This window comes from Nipponia nippon, unplaced genomic scaffold (assembly GCF_047370975.1).
Source record: "Nipponia nippon isolate SJK-2023a ecotype South Korea unplaced genomic scaffold, ASM4737097v1 scaffold_6, whole genome shotgun sequence".
Taxonomy (NCBI): Eukaryota; Metazoa; Chordata; class Aves; order Pelecaniformes; family Threskiornithidae; genus Nipponia; species Nipponia nippon.
Genome location: NW_028262380.1, coordinates 77,139,245 through 77,154,952, shown reverse-complemented (window position 1 = coordinate 77,154,952; position 15,708 = coordinate 77,139,245). Strand labels below are relative to the sequence as shown.

Below are 15,708 nucleotides of genomic sequence, written 5' to 3'. Positions count from 1 at the left end.
GTTCACTGGTTTCTTTGATTTTTTTTCTCCTTACTTCTGAAGGGAAAATAAAAAAAAATTATATCTGTGTAACTAATAAGTTTTTTTAATATTCACGGAGAACTGACTGTCATGAATGAATGTGCTAAGCCACCTTCCCACATTTCTTGTGCAAACTCTGGTTTGCATATGAACATCAGAATTTATTACTGTAAATCATAAGTGATAGAGGCAGACTGGATCGTGGATATGCAAAAGATGTAAGGTTCAATTTAGCAAGCATTTACTAGAAAGCTTTGCCCTCAGGCATCTTTAAACAGGTTCACCCTATATTCTTTCTCTGTGAGAAAACCACCTAGAAAAGTATTTTCTGTACGAGTGCTCCACATCGAGGAAGTGCATTGCTGGAAGCATACACAGGAAATGTTACGGGCCTTTATGTGCTATAGATACTACGAATAAATCATTAATATCATCAAAAGTGCCTTTAAACTAACTTGTCCATTTTCTGTGGGAGATGAATTATTTTGTCCATTTTTCTTTACCCTGAAACAATTCAGCTCAGTGTTGTGCTATAGATTGAATTTGATTGGAATACTTAGGCATTTCCAGGGAAGATCCTAAAGGAGAGTGCACCAGAAGTCTATCGGTCATTCTGCCTCATAGGGAGTGCCAATGTCAGACTAGAAACCTTCTCCTCTGGGAGATGACAAAGCCCACAGTTATTAGCAAAACACATTCAGATGACATACCTATAGAAAAGAAAGCACTGAATAGACAGTGACAAATGGGACTTACATGAAATGTGGCAAGCTCTCACAATGGCCTTCTGTAAGACAGAAGCGCTGCTTGCTTTCTCCTCGATCTACCTCTGCAGCTCTCAGTGCAGCATCTTGTATTACATCTGTGCCACAAGCAGCCCCATCATACCTGCCCACAGCCCCAGTGGAACACACAGTCTTCTTATCAGCCATGTAATTTCAGCCCTACCTGGACTTGGTTTAATGGTGATGCTAAGAAATTCCTTGCCTCTTCTTTTTCCTCCTCCTTCCTTCTTTCCCTTCCTCCCTTTTCCACTACCCCTTCTCCCCAGGAAGGGCAGCCAACCATCGATGCCAGAGGAAAACAAGTGACTCTCCTACCAGGCTTGGTAGAAACAGAAAGAATGTCCTGAGATGCATAAGAATCAGAAACAAAAGAGATAGATGTGAGGTCAATGTGGAAAGTAATTATTGCACTGGAATGTTTTACTTTCGATGAGAAGCTGGAACTTCCATGCTAGCAAGGAGCCAGGAACAATTTCTATTGTAGGTGCCAAAACTGAATTACTTCATACACTTGGCAAGGTTAGCAGCTGTGTAAGTGCTAGCCAAAAATAGTGAAGTCTGTGAAAATAGTGGATTTCTTGGGTTCTTAGGCATCCCAAAATATCAATGAAGCTAAACAGTTGAGAAAAAGAGGAAAAAAAATTGAAAACCAGAATATTTTATTCTGTGACAATTTAATATTTCAAAAGCTGAAGCAATTTTTTAAATTTCTGGTTTGAAATGAGAAGTCTAGCCAAAAAAATTGCTTTTTTCTCCTCCAAAATTTCAAGCTATTTCTTTTCTGATGAAATTTGTGTTCATGGTACCTATGACATGGGAGCTTCCCATGAGTTTTTATTTTTACTGAATTTTTTCTATTCAGTTCTAATCATCTACATCCTCCCCTTACAAAAACATGATACAACTTGCCTTAATTTAGCTTTTAGTGGCAGAGATTGTATTTTGGGTTCCTAGGGAGCTGCATAACACTTCAATTAAGTCCCTAAGCCCACCAGTGTTTCTGAACACAGGTATAATAACAAAATTCGTATGCAGTATCACAAAGAAAGGGATGGTAGGTAGAGTTTCTGAGGTGCCCACCCAGAAGAAAAGTTCTCTTAAAGAAACTGTAGGATAAAAACAAAAGAGGGAAAAAAAAAAAAAAAAAGGTTTGTATCCGCAACCACCAAAGCGTTATTCAGAGAACCCACAATCTCTGTCTTGGGCACATGATTCTGGAGACCCTGTGGCTCTCAGGTTGTTGGCCTAGTTGAAAAAGCAATCAATGATAAATAGGACTGAGTTATACACATCCGAGATTTAACCTTCTATAATGGTCTCTAAATGAGGCACATAACTGGAATTCATTGTGTGAAACACACAAGCCAACAGGCTCTGTGCATATGATAAAATTATCTAATTCTTCAATTTTATGTTCACAAAGAGCCTTCCCAGTTCAGTACTTTTTCAGCAGAGAAAAAAGAAAAATCTGACATTTCTCCTATACTCCTGAATAAATACATTGAGCAAGTACTCAATCCATTTGCCAAATTACACAATACGCAGCATAGTATGAGGGGGTTCCTTCAGCAAAGGGAGGAGAGGAAAGGTTTAAGCTGACGTTTACACTTTATTAGTGCGTGGTATAATACATGAATCCTTCTCAGCACTGAAACCTATTTTTAAATTATATTTTTACTCACTCAGCTATATCTGGAGCCATTCTTTCTCAGGAGTCTAAAATTGTTTCTTCCTCTTGGTAAAGTTCACTTCATTAATTTCTGCCTATATTTCTCCAGGTCGTTGTATATTTCTTCTGAGTACTCCACAGTGTTAGCAATGCTTACTGTTGTTTGAAAAGGTTAATGCATCTTTTGCCTCTCTCAGATCATTTATGAAGACACTAAACAAACAAGTGGCACCCAACACTGACCTTGCAGAACCCCATTACATTTTTTGCTAAAACGAGATACAATGCTGTTCATATCACTGCTCACTGAGAACAATCTGTCATTCCCCAAGCTGAGCTTTTCTTATTATGTGCAGTCTACTGCGGTTTGACTTTTTTTTGTGGGGTTTGGCAGGGGGGAAGGGGGAAGGTGAGTGTTACTGTACTTTTCAAGGTATTCAACAGAACTGCAAAATCATTAAAAAAAAAAAGCACTGGGCAACAGTTAACAAGTCATTAATTGCTGATAGAGAAGCTGAAATACATAGAAAAGTCAGGGCACTGACATACTAAACCAGACAGAGCTCAAAAACAGACAACAGAACCTACATCTGTAATCAGTCTAACAGATGGTTTTGAACAAGTGACATTTCTAAAAGGTGCGTCAAAAAAACCACTTTCTGTATTCTTAACAATTTAGAGACATCATTCAAAATTAGTACAAACAAAAAAGATGGAATAAGGTCAATGCTGCAGTATGCTCAAGAAAAGCATAACGTTTCTGCTTTCTGCACTTATACTACTCAGTGTTTGTAACTAAAAACCATCTTTGTCTGCTACAGCAACCAATATTGTTTTCCATCTGCTGCAAGGTTATCAGAATACACACTGTCCCTTTTTCCAATTTTCTCCATACACAGTAGGTGCAAAAGCAATTTCTTTTCGTTAAAAATTCTTTTTTAAAGGCTTATGTATTGAAAACTCAAAATCAAGAACAGAAGAGACAGTAAATATCATGAAAGCATTTGCAATTGAGAAAGTAAAGACACAGGAAATAATTTCAAGCATCTAAGGACATCATGAAGTAGCAGCAACTTTAAAACAATAACAGAGAGAAACACCAAAACACCATTACCTTGAATTCTTTTTCAATGTTGGCCAATTTGGCAAGTTCATTGCTGAGTTCTAGAGCAGTGAGTACTGGATCTTCACTGGAGAGGGACAGATAAGCCGGACTAGCCAGTCCTTTGTATGCATTTATTCTTGACCTAGAGTGACTGAAAGAATCATGCTTTTGCTTCTCTGTACAGTCATTACATTTGCAGAAATAATCATGAGGTCTTTCTATCCTTGCTCCTTTCATCAGTAGCATGTGCACGACTTCGTATTTTTGGCAGTGGGCAGCTAAAATTATGGGAGTGATATCTGGAGAAAAGCGGGTACCATCTTCGTCATAGGAATAAAAATCATCATCCTGGAGCTCCTGCTCACAAGGGCTCAGAGTCAGTCGCTTATTTACTGAAAACCCAGGATGATTCAAAATTGCTTCCACTATCCTAATGTAGCCCTTGCTGATTGCGAGCAGCAGGGCATCTCCAATCCGTGCCAAGTTCTCTTTTTTTAACAGAAGTTCTGTCACTTCCAAATGTTCATTCCCTACTGCAAGCTGCAAGGCGTTTTGGCCCATGTAGTCAACACAGTTGACATTCAGTGTTTTTGACTCCTCCAGCATTTTGCGCACCACAGGTATGTTCCCATACTCTGCCGCATCTAGAAAGCGCTCTTCTTCAGCCGTCAGACTTGTGCCCCTGTTGTTGAACATGAATGCTGGGCCTCTAATGGCCTGTCGCCTTCCCTTTTCCCTCATCATAGTCATACGTCTCAGAGATGGACTTTCTTCAATGTACCTAACGAGAAAACAAAAAGGTAACAGAATTTCACTATGTTGGTTATTTGTAGCTTCCACTTCTCCTGTGGCTACAGAAATAATGACTTATTTTGTCCCTTGTCATTTGCCCGTCTATCGACCAGAAGCATTCTTTATTGTGATCTTTCTGCCTTCATGCTTGCTTGTCTGCAATCTAAAAGCACTTACAGGTTCAAGGCCACAGGCCATTTCCATTTTGTTAGCATGGTCAAGATTTTTTTTTTTTTTTAACTTTATGTAAGACACATCTTCAGAAATCCCTCCCAACTCACTTCAGTGTGTGTATGTGTGTGTATATATATATAAAATGAAAACACATCTATTACACTACTTGCAGTAGTAATTAATACTGTCCACCATAGGCATTCAAACTGATGGTTTAAGACAGGCAATGTTTCTGCTTACCGTATTGTAGTTTACATAAATGAGAGATGAAAACAAGTTTTCTTCCTGATGTCTTGCCAAGCAATGAAGCCTGACCTCATGCCTTCAAGTGTTACTACTAGAAACGTTAACCAAATCTGGAAGATTCTGCTCACGAGTCAATTTGGTCAAATTATAAGTCTTTGAAAAACAACAGTTCATACAAGCTCAGCAAACTTTCTGGATGCTAGTAACTAAACTGCTCACAGATTCCAGACACCGGGCATGATCCAGTGTAGACCGGGATCAGCTCACTCCAGCTGGACTTCTACAATGCTGTGGGTTATGTCGGACCTGTTTCCATTACAGATCTACCATTCCAGGAGCTGGAGGGAAGAAGCTATCTAATGTCATTACATGACTATATATATATATATATTTTAAAGCCCTTATGCATTCTTGTAATACAATCAAGAAAAATGGCAAAGTCAAAGAGCTATTGAATTACAATGAAAATTGGAATGGCAGGCTGCACTAGAAAGAGGAAACCTGGGTGCAGAAAAGTGAGATTGTTTAGGAAAGAGAACCGAGAACCGAGGAGGCTGTGAACTCCCCTCAAAAACTGGTTGCAAAAGCAGAAAGAGGGAGAAAAGAAGGGGAACGGGATAAAAGAAAGAGTGAGCAGGCTAATTGAGAAAACACAAACTGGAATTATGAACCAGTGAAGATACTGGCTGAGAGCAGTGGGGAGCAAACAGGAATGGGCTGAGAGAACAGATAGATCAGATGCTGAGCTGGATCTAGCTAGGTAAGGACACTAGAGGGGAGAGGTGGTTCAGAGAAGCAAGACAAGGAGTTGCAAAGAAAACAGACGTAGGACAAGAGGCTGAGGAGTGGATGCTACCTAGCAGGAGAAAACAACAGGAAACAACTGCCGGGCAAGGTCTGAAACAACAGAATAGATGGATCAGGCTAAAGTGGTCACAGCTGGGGGACGAACATAAGCATTTATGCCTACCAAAGCAGAGGCCAAAGGCCTGAAAAGGTACTCAGGATACCATAACCTTCTTTCACTACTGCCTGCGAATAAATGCGAAACCCATCAGCAACCTCTTTTTCCTTTTTAGTCCAGCTCAATACTGAAAAAGACAGCCTCCAGCTGCTATCAGTTAATCCATTAGCTCAAGGGATAGAGATCACTTGAGCTGATTTGATGGGCACACAGACACCAGTGCAGCTGATAAACAATATATGAGTTAATGGAGGGTGTGCTTTGAATACATATAACACTATATATATGCTACACAGAGACAAACAGGCCTTAGAAATTTCAAATTTGGTCCTTAAGTCCTATGTGCCTCTGTTCCTCATCTATAAAAAAGGGACAGTTGGCTCCCATTTTACAGGAGCACTGTGAAAATTAATTTATTCACTTCAGCGAAAAACTCAGATACAGGAGTAAAAGGCCAGACAGACAAACTGAAGAGGACATTAATCCTTCTACTCTCAGTGCAAAAGCCAGGCAATGTGCATTAAGAGAGATGTGGGTCCACATAATGAATGCTGAGGGCAAAACGAAATATTAAACAGTCCTTTTTAAGCAAACCCCATCAGTCTGCGAAAGGACAGAACCAAGGGGAAAACAGCACATGCGCCTTTGGCGCACGCAGAGACGAAGCATTTAAGTGAACATAGCTGAAACTGCCCATGCAGGTTCCAAAGCTGCATATCCTATATGCTGCAGGTTCAAATCCACAACCTGAGCAACATTCTTCTAAATGCAGTCTCTTTTTTATTTTTTGTGTGATCTTTCAACAATGAGCTTAGCTATATTACCACTGCACAAAATATGCCTGTTGACATCACTGGATTTCCCCATATGCAGCAATGTCAGCCCTAATGGTTTTCATTGGGCATAACTAATTCCATTCAGGTTATAAGAATATGTCTGGCCTTCCAGCTATCTGCATCAGCCGTAATAAATTCAGTAAAACATAAAATCTTAATCACTTTATCACAGCTACAAATATCATAAAAGCTAGTCCATGCTCTGAACATTTCAGTTAACGCAAATGGGCAGTTCCATTGCAGACCAAGTGAAGAGATTGTAATACTCATTACCAAAGGCAAGTCTCTCCTGGGATGAAGCATTTGATCTTTTTACATCTTCATCTGTGGTTGGTGTTTCTGGACTACCAGAAATGGCCTGGGTGGCACTGCAGTATAAGCAATGCTAATTGGTATTTACTTTTTGAAATACGTGCCAAAACTGCTTTGCCAAACATGACATGATCCATCTTTTTTCACTTCTGTACCACTTTCTTTAAGTCTATGAAAAAGGCTGCATAACAGAGAGGATTTGTGACCCTGTTAAATGCAGAATTGATTTAATGTCTTAAAGCTCAGGCATATTTCACATTTGGGAGTACTCAGATATAAAGATTTGAGCCTAGAGTGCATGTGGTGAACAGCCACAGTATGCTACTACCTTATTCCCCAACAAAATTGGAAGTAAAACCAGAAATATTGTCTTTTCATAGTTACCTTTTAAACAAGATCCTATTGTCTGCAATGCTGTTACGTTTCTATTCTTCCTCCACATCTAAAAACATACAGCTATAGAAATGTAGTTGTTTAGTGTAATGTTATGAAGAAAAAAGTGTGTGTTAAAAAAGTAAAAAAGACAGAGAACAAATTGACTCATGCTGACTTCTTGATATAAGACTCTAAACTGCCATCCTGAATCTCATTTATCCTTTACAAAATACATAACAACACATTTATCCCTATATATTCAGTGTACTTTTTCAGCATATTTTGAAATACGACACTTATTTTCTGTTTTATCTATCTTTCTTTCAAAACCCAGTCTGACTGAGGTGACTCATCTGATTTTACAAAAGAGATAGATCCTTCCAAAGGTGTTGCATTAGAATATCTTCCCAATAAGGAAGATTTTCTTAGCTATAAATCTTGTGACAGAAATGATATACTTGAAGCGACTGCAGTATCTTCTCAAAATAAAAATGAAAGCTGCTTGGTATTTTAATGACTAAAATATTGCCAAGACCTCCCGAAAAAAAATAAAAAGCAAAAAGTCTTGTACAGCACCACACAGCCAGAATACCGTTAGGTTCATCCATAGCTCCCACCTCTCTTCTTCCCTCCTTCCCTCAGCAAATTCAAAGACCTTGAAGCCAGCGCAGCTCTGGTCAGAGTACTGCACACAAGAAGCATCAGGTACAAGGTCTCCTATTCCATTTTCTGCTCTCCTGTTCTAACATCTAATTTTTTTAAGCTATCCCAAAGCATGAAGAAAATGGATAAAATTTTAGTTTTAACTATTTAACCATTTTCAGCATGTTTTATATGCAATATTTGCCAACTGAAGTAATCAAACCAACAAAATCTCAAGTCCCATCCCTAAATATTATTAGACTGGCTTAAAAATATGATTAAAATAGAATTCAGTGTGCATTAATTATTTGTGTTCTATTTCCTAAAGCCTTTAAAGTTCATATTCTCAACCTTGTCTCTGTAAGGAGCTGACAACTGACATAAAAAGAGGGAAGGAGAGATGGAAATCATGATGCTCCTCTTCCCAACTGTTCCCAATAATTGAAAGAACTCAAAAAATTAAAAATCTGTAGAATGCATGACAAAAAAACCCAGAAGAACACCAAGCAAGAAAAACACCCGATTTTTTTAAAGTGTAATTCTTCAGCAGAGATACACCACGATGTTAAGTAAGTTCTAGTCCTAGTACACAGGTTGCATAATTACACTACGTGGTACGCAGCAGGAAGGTGAGAGGACAGAATACAGGCCCCTTTTGCTGACCTGAAGCAGCAGCTGAGCCCCTCCATTTTTTCCACAACTATTTTTCACATTTCACAGCATAAAAATGGCCAAGGTGTCTATAAAGCTTCAAGCCTCTGTTTGCTGCTCAGCACAAATAAGAAGGATGAAATTGGAGAGGAGCAATCACGTTAACAAGCACACCAGTTCCACCGCATCTGGACACATTTCCCTTGGCCCTAAGCATGCACCAGTTAGGCAGCTGTTTCGAGGAACTGAAGAGCTTCACTGGCAAGAACGAACGTCGGAAACTTCCAGGTTGGTACACCAACCTTCAGAATCATTCATTCATCAGTATAAAACAAGGATGGTCATAATTGCAAGTTTCTTTCTTTAACTATACTGCTACCATCAGCCATTTGCCAGCTTAAGTCTAGTTCATTGCTGCCTATTTAGGCAAACTCTCAATAAATTCAGTGATAGCCGTAAATGAACATAACTCACTACAAGACGATTAACAATTAACCGAGATGTGACAGGACCCTAACTCAGCCTCTTGTTGAATAATATGAAAGCAGGACACCTCCATTTCAGCTTTGCAGCAGAACTCTCGCATTAGTGAGGCCACGGCCCCTAAAGGAGTATACCACCTTTCAAGACCTTTACCTAAGGATAAGTTACCACAAGCTTTCAGATAGAGCAATGTTATGTACACTCTGAACAACTAACTGGTTCATTACATACCAGGTAATGTCATAAGACACAAAAACCTATCCCATGTTATAACATATTTATGTTTACCTTAAATATTGTCAGTTAAAACGTATGACCTTCACACGGGCAATAAATATTTAAAAAAAAATTTCCACTAAACAAGCAATGGCCACTTGTCTCTTGTATGCATCACGTTTACTATGACCTTACACTGCATCGTATTGTTGCCTGGACAGTTACTCCTACGTACAAGGCTAGAAATTTGAGCATTACAACAGCTGCAAAGGACTGGAGTAAGCATTATAATTCCTCTGCTTCTACCATGGATTATTTCAATTACAGATTTCTAGTCTGTTAGCCTACCCATCCCTTTTCAAGTTCAAACTTTCAGAATTGTAGCAGAAGGACAGAAATGGGGGACAAACAGTTGACCTGAGTATTCCTTGTGTTCTGCTGTTCATTATCTCATCAACAGCAGTTCAAAAGATTTATAATCTTGTTTCTATTTTTTAACACTGCAAACTGCATAAGTTATTTAAAAAAAAAAAAAAAAAAAAAAAGAGATAAGTTAGAGAAACAGAGGTTTCATTCTGGGCCTTCCCAGATCCGTAGAGCCATTTTCTAACATTTGTACCAAAGAACAGGCTGTTATGGTCCCTGAATTACTAAATGCAATAAAAGATGGCATCAACGACTTACAAGCAGTTTACGCCACTGCTAAACTGCAGTACAACATCAGTGATCTTGATTCTATTCTAGCCCTGAAAAGGAAATTGAGTCCAGTAATTACGGACAGATCAGATAAGTACATCACAGAAACACCGATGCGCACGCACATTTAAAAGCAACACCACCAGAGTCAGCCGCACAGGAGATGCGGGTTGTGCCTCTTGTTCTGCCAAAAGTAACTTCTGAGATCCCAGTTTTAAAATTAAAGAATGATAACTGCCTTACTCCCAAAAGTAAGTGCTTAGACATATGAGCAGCATTTTGGCTTGTGACTCCTGAGATCTCTTAAACTAAGCGGTCTCAAATGTTTGCTGTGTTACCATCACAGGAAAAGTCTGTGCTGTTCCATGTGAGGTTCCATGTGAGGTAGCAGCTCCCGGCTCTGTGCAGGGCCACAGGCAGTGTTAGAGGAGCAATCCCCCCCAGCCTCACTGCCTCTGCCACTGCTTTGCTGTCCCTCCAAGCTCTGCTACAGTCATGTGCGAGAAGAGGCTGCTGGTGAATTTGTTTCTTCACCAGTAAAAATAGTGTCACGTTCATGTACGTTTGCATGGAAGCTTGTGCATTTTCCACACAATTTGGGAATCCCTGCACCAAATCTAAAATGTATTAAATGAGAGCTTCCTCCTCCCTTCTATGAACTACTGCCTGGGCTGTCCAGAAGAGGGAGGCTAATTCAGCTGAACAGCAGAACATAAATCAGGCCAGCTGCAAGATTTGACTCAGGTCTATACTCTCCCACTGGTCTGAAATGACATAATCCATCATCCAAAATGCCCTCATGTCAGCTCACAGAAGTTCTGGCTCTGAACTGGAAAGAATTAGTCAAAAAATAGAACAAAACACAATGAGATATCAGGAGGAGGTGTACACATGCTTAGTTTGTTCCTTCCCCCCCTCCCCGCCCCACAAACTATGCAGAGCTTTTTCCTACCATTACTCTTCACTAACTCCTCAACAGAAAATACCAACCATCTGAATTCCTGTGGGGAAAAACAGGACTGTATTTTGATGACAGGAGTGCATCTACGCACACACAGAAAAAGGCAAACATCTCACCAGGAAAAAAACAAGTTAATAGGCCTGCAGCAACAAGCCCCTTTTACACTCACTCCTTTGTGTTCTGTCGTTCTACTAAGAAAAAAAAACCCCTAAGCTATGATTTTTCAGAGACTCAGGAAATCAGGCATCCAATGCCTACTACATTTAATTTACAGGTTTTGTCCACATTTTTCCCACTGGGACATATAGTACCTTGTGAAAAAAGTATTACATCCAGTCTGCACTCTTAGTGGGAATCTGAGGTTAATTACTTTTTCCAGCGATATTTGGCACAGGAGGGAGCCAGCCGTACATCGACAGGTACCTTGCACAGGTTACAGCTTTCAGAGCGAAGACATTTCAAATACCAACTAGGTGCATCTTCTCGTGCAAACTACTTCGCATCTTCCTGTCTCTTTCCCCTTGCACTGTTTGTCAGTACTGAATAATCAGACAACAAATTCTTCCAGTCAAGGATTCTCATACTTCACTTTGTGCACACGAAAGCCTTATGTTTGTCGATCTGTGTACATTAGGAGCAAACTGATACTCATATTTATTTCATTAACATATGCTATGATTTTAGGCATTAGCACCAGACACAAAATATTACTCCAGAAGAAAAATCCCACAGCTATGCCGAGGATGACCATGGGCACCTAACAAGGAACATGGTAGTTGTGGGTCTTTTGCCTCTATGCCCTGTCAGTTCAAGATGCTTCTATTACATTGATTAATGTCAGCCCTTTTGTCAGTCCACCAGGCAGTGGCTCGCAATCACTGCTGTCACAGACTCCCAGGACAGGATCACAGGAATTATATACTAGGAAGCAATTCCAACAGATGGAGCTCGCTCCAGACTCAAATGCCTACAGCTGTGCAAACTGAACTCCAGTTTTACTCCCTGGTGGCATAATACCCATTTCTTAAAGAAAGGAATATGCCAACAGTTCTAGGAGAACACTAACCTAAAAGGGATCCAGAAGTTTAGGACTCACAGCTTACAATTCATCTGAGCTAGCTTCAACTGTCTAAAAATAAAGTGTTCGAGCCTAAACTAATTCTCTAGGCTCTTTTTATGGTGAATAGAGAAAAGACAGGCACCTCAAGAAAGAAGATAAATGACTATGCTCGCTTGCCCACTGCTATTCCCTCTCTCATCCCATCAACTACAGAGGGACCCTAGGCGAACAACTTAGGCACAACTAACTTTCGGACAACTAAAGACATGTGAAAGATTCCTTCAATTGAAGTCTGGATTGCTGGGTACAGGGTATTTGTGATGAATTTCTGCAAGTAGGATGGTAAAAGCCACTTTTATTTATGGTTATCCCATTCTAAGCACTACTCTAATTATTTCTGTACTTTACAGTTGTCTCTAGGGTGACTTTAATTAAGGCTTCTTCTATAAATGCTGAATATGTTAGCTTAAAACTCAAAATAAAGTGTTTGTCACCTGGTAATTAAAATATTTAATTAAGAACTAAATATTGTCCTGAAAGTATAAAATACTCAAGTAATCCTCAGAGCTAAGTCTATCTAAACTGCACCGTGTTATAAAAATACATGAATAATTCACGGACAACCTACATTTTCTAAGTCAAAGAAAAGAAAGTTAACATCCCTATTAGTAAAATTGAATTTATTTCTCTTGCAGTAAGTTTAGTCATGGTCAATATTTATATATATATGATAAGCATCTTAAAAAACAGCAAACTGAAATTTTGGAAGACAACATCACAGGGTAAGATGCACCTCAAGAACTGAGGCTTTTCTGCAGAAGTGTCCTAGATTTCTGTGGGGAGTCAGGTTTTACCACAGCCTAGATTTTTAATAAAATATAGAAGAGAGGCATTAGCGCTGCTAGTACAAAAGGGTGCAATGGGTTCTCTAAACGTTAGCTGAGCCAATAATTAGGTTTTCTCGGCAGCTATGCTAGTAGCCAGGGGGAAGGAAAAAAAAAAAAAAAAAAAGAGAAAAAGGAAGGAAGACATGAAATCCCTTATGCCCCGGCACCCCTGCCTGCCTTCTGCTACCTGCTGCCCGCCCTGAAGGAGCAAAGCCGGGGGCCTGGGGAGGAGGGAGCGGGGTCCCGGGGCAGGGACCGACCGGACTATCCCCTCAAGGCACTTTCTCCCAAGTCTCCGCACCTCAGCCATCGCAAAGCCCCTCTCCCCCTCGCCGCACCGGTGACGCCCGCTTGCCGCCAGGCCGGGCGGGCTGCCTTCCCGCCGGCGGCGCTTCCCCCGGCTCCGCGCTCCACAACTTGCCGGGGGCACGGCGGCCGGCCCCCCGCGGCTCCTGCGGGGAAGTTACCGGCCAGCGGCCCCTCAACCCACCCCCGGGCCCGACTTACATGGTGCTGGCAAACGGGGGGGGCGGGTAGTAGCCGTAGGGCTCCCGGAGGGTTTTAACGGCTCTTGGAGGTGGCGGAGGGGGCTCCGGCCCCCCATTGACGCCTCTCCAGCCGCGGCGCCGGCGCTGCTGCTCCTCTTCCTCTGCCCCCTCCTCCTCCTCCTCCTCCTCCTCCTGCTGCGGGGGGAAGGTCACTCTCCCCTGCTCCTTGCTCTTCCTGCTCTTGCTCGACATGGTCAGGGTCCCCTCAGGCGGCGGCTGCTGCTGCTGCTCCCGCTCTCGGCCGGCCTCGTCCGGCAGCGTGTGTGGCGGGGAAGGAGGCAGGAGGAGGAAAGCCCTGCCCGGCGGGGGACAGAGCACCTGGAGAGGACAAAACCCTCACCATAAAACCACCGCCGCCCCTCCGCCCTCTCCTCCTGCCGCCCCTCAGGAAGGCGGCGCGATGCGCAGCTCGGCAGCGGGACCCGGGAAGTGCCGGCGAGCGGGGAGGCGAGCAAGGGACAGGGCTCCCGGCGGCGGCGGCGGCAGCAGCGGCTCTGCTCCTCTCCTCTCCCTGTCATCATCCCTCGCTAGGACACCATCGTTACTGAGGCAGAGGGGGCGAGCCGCGGCGGAGAGCAGCAGCCGCCTACCGCAGCGGGCGCTCCGGAGAGGAGGGGACGCCTCTCCCCCCCCCTCCGCCCGCCCAACGACCGTCTCGGCCCGGGGCGGGGAGGGCGGGGTGTGAGGGGGCGGCGCCGTTGCCACAGGGCCGTTACCGGTGTCCCTGCGCCGCCCCTGCTGAGGTAAAACCCGCTCCCGGCACGCCTGGTCTGCAGGTACCGGTACCGCCGCTGCCGTAGGGAGTCCCTGCTAGGAGGGTAGCGAGCCCTTCCAGCGGTGCCCGCCGTGGTACGAGCCCCGAGGGAAGCCGGGGCTGGTTTGCTCAAGTCGTCACGGCGGGAGGCGGTGGGCTGCCACCAGCAAGGCGGTTTTCCTCAAAATGGCCCGAACGCAAAAGCGGTGCACAGCCCGCTCAAATCCGCATACAGCCCGGTCGTTCTTTTGAGAACTATTCCACCCTACGCTGCAAACAGTTGAAGTTAAAATTTTCGGGTAAAAAGAGACTCTTTTGACTGGCTTACCAATGATAAAAGTCAGTCAAGATTTCCAAAGCGTTCCAGGTGCCTGCCCGAGACTTGACTGGTTTAATTCTGCATGGTGTCAAACTAAAAACAACAGTGGGAGGATGTTAAGACGCCCATTGCATGTAATGAGAGCTAATTGTACTCCATAGATCTCGGTCACAAAGATTGTTGCTGTACGGAGACGTATTACCTCTTTTATTATTATGAGATTTTTGGTGTGTTATGCCATAGGGAAAATTGTTGTATGACAAAACTGCAGCCCCATTAAAATTGAGGCAGAGTATGTGTGTTTTTGTACCGAGTATGCAGAACAGTAGGTACACAGAGACTACATGTGTTGATTTATATATACAATAAAGCTATTCCTTTGTCTACACACTGCTGAGATGCCATTTTTCTCTTGCTTTAAACTTTTTTAAAGCATTATGTGGCTATCAGTGTAAATTTGCATGAAACTGTATTCAAAAACACAAGTCCTATTGAAATTCATGTAGGTTTTCCAATTACTTCAGAGAAAGTGGACTTTAAACCCACGTATGACTGCTTAGATAGAATTCTCACCGCCGAGCATCATCACTAAGTGGTCTCTTAGTATGAAGCGCTCATTACCTCACACTGTACGCTGTTTTCACTATCAGCCCTGGTTTTGCCTGTGTTGTTTTCCATGTGTACAAAATTCATACTCACAAAGCACAGGAAAAGCCAAACAGGAGTTTCACAGAGATAATTCACTCAGCTACAGCTTTGAAGAAAGAATTGGGTTTTGTTTTCGTCAGTTTAATTAGTTTGGATCTTTAACTATTTAGGGAAGTGGTTTTTTACGTCTTTCGTCACATGGAAAAACCCATTGAACTTCAGTGGAATTACATACATGCCAGAGCAAATTTTGCTCTCCAAGAAACTAGCATATTGTGTAGCTATTGTAACTTTGAAGTACTTGGGCTTATTCGTTTAGGACAGTCTAGGTGTCTAACCTAATTATACATACTGTATCAGTCATATATTTTAGAGCACAGCCATGCAACAACCTGTTTGCATCAAACCTTGTATGCTTGCAGGGGCCCTCTGACTTAAAAAATTATACTGCCCATATTGTATTCCTTTTTCAAAAAAAAAATCCTCTGCTATTACAGCAGGCTACAGGAATGGACTTTCAATTGCCTCTAGAATTTCCCTTGAGAACAAGACATAAAAGTACAG

General features: G+C 42.2%; 1 protein-coding gene across 7 annotated transcripts in view; it reads right to left on the bottom strand.

The window, feature by feature from the left end:
- The window catches only part of TRPC3 (transient receptor potential cation channel subfamily C member 3), a 62,115-nt gene that overhangs the window by 31,222 nt on the left and 15,185 nt on the right, over nucleotides 1-15,708 (bottom strand). For 4 of the 7 annotated variants that reach the window (XM_087738051.1, XM_087738052.1, XM_087738054.1 and 1 more), the window contains one exon: nucleotides 3,590-4,361. In XM_087738051.1, coding sequence (XP_087594177.1) covers nucleotides 3,590-4,361 — 772 coding nt within the window. Of the gene's footprint in view, nucleotides 1-3,589; nucleotides 4,362-13,382; nucleotides 14,040-15,708 lie in introns of those variants that run through there. The other 3 variants (XM_087738049.1, XM_087738053.1, XM_087738050.1) reach the window with 1 other exon arrangement.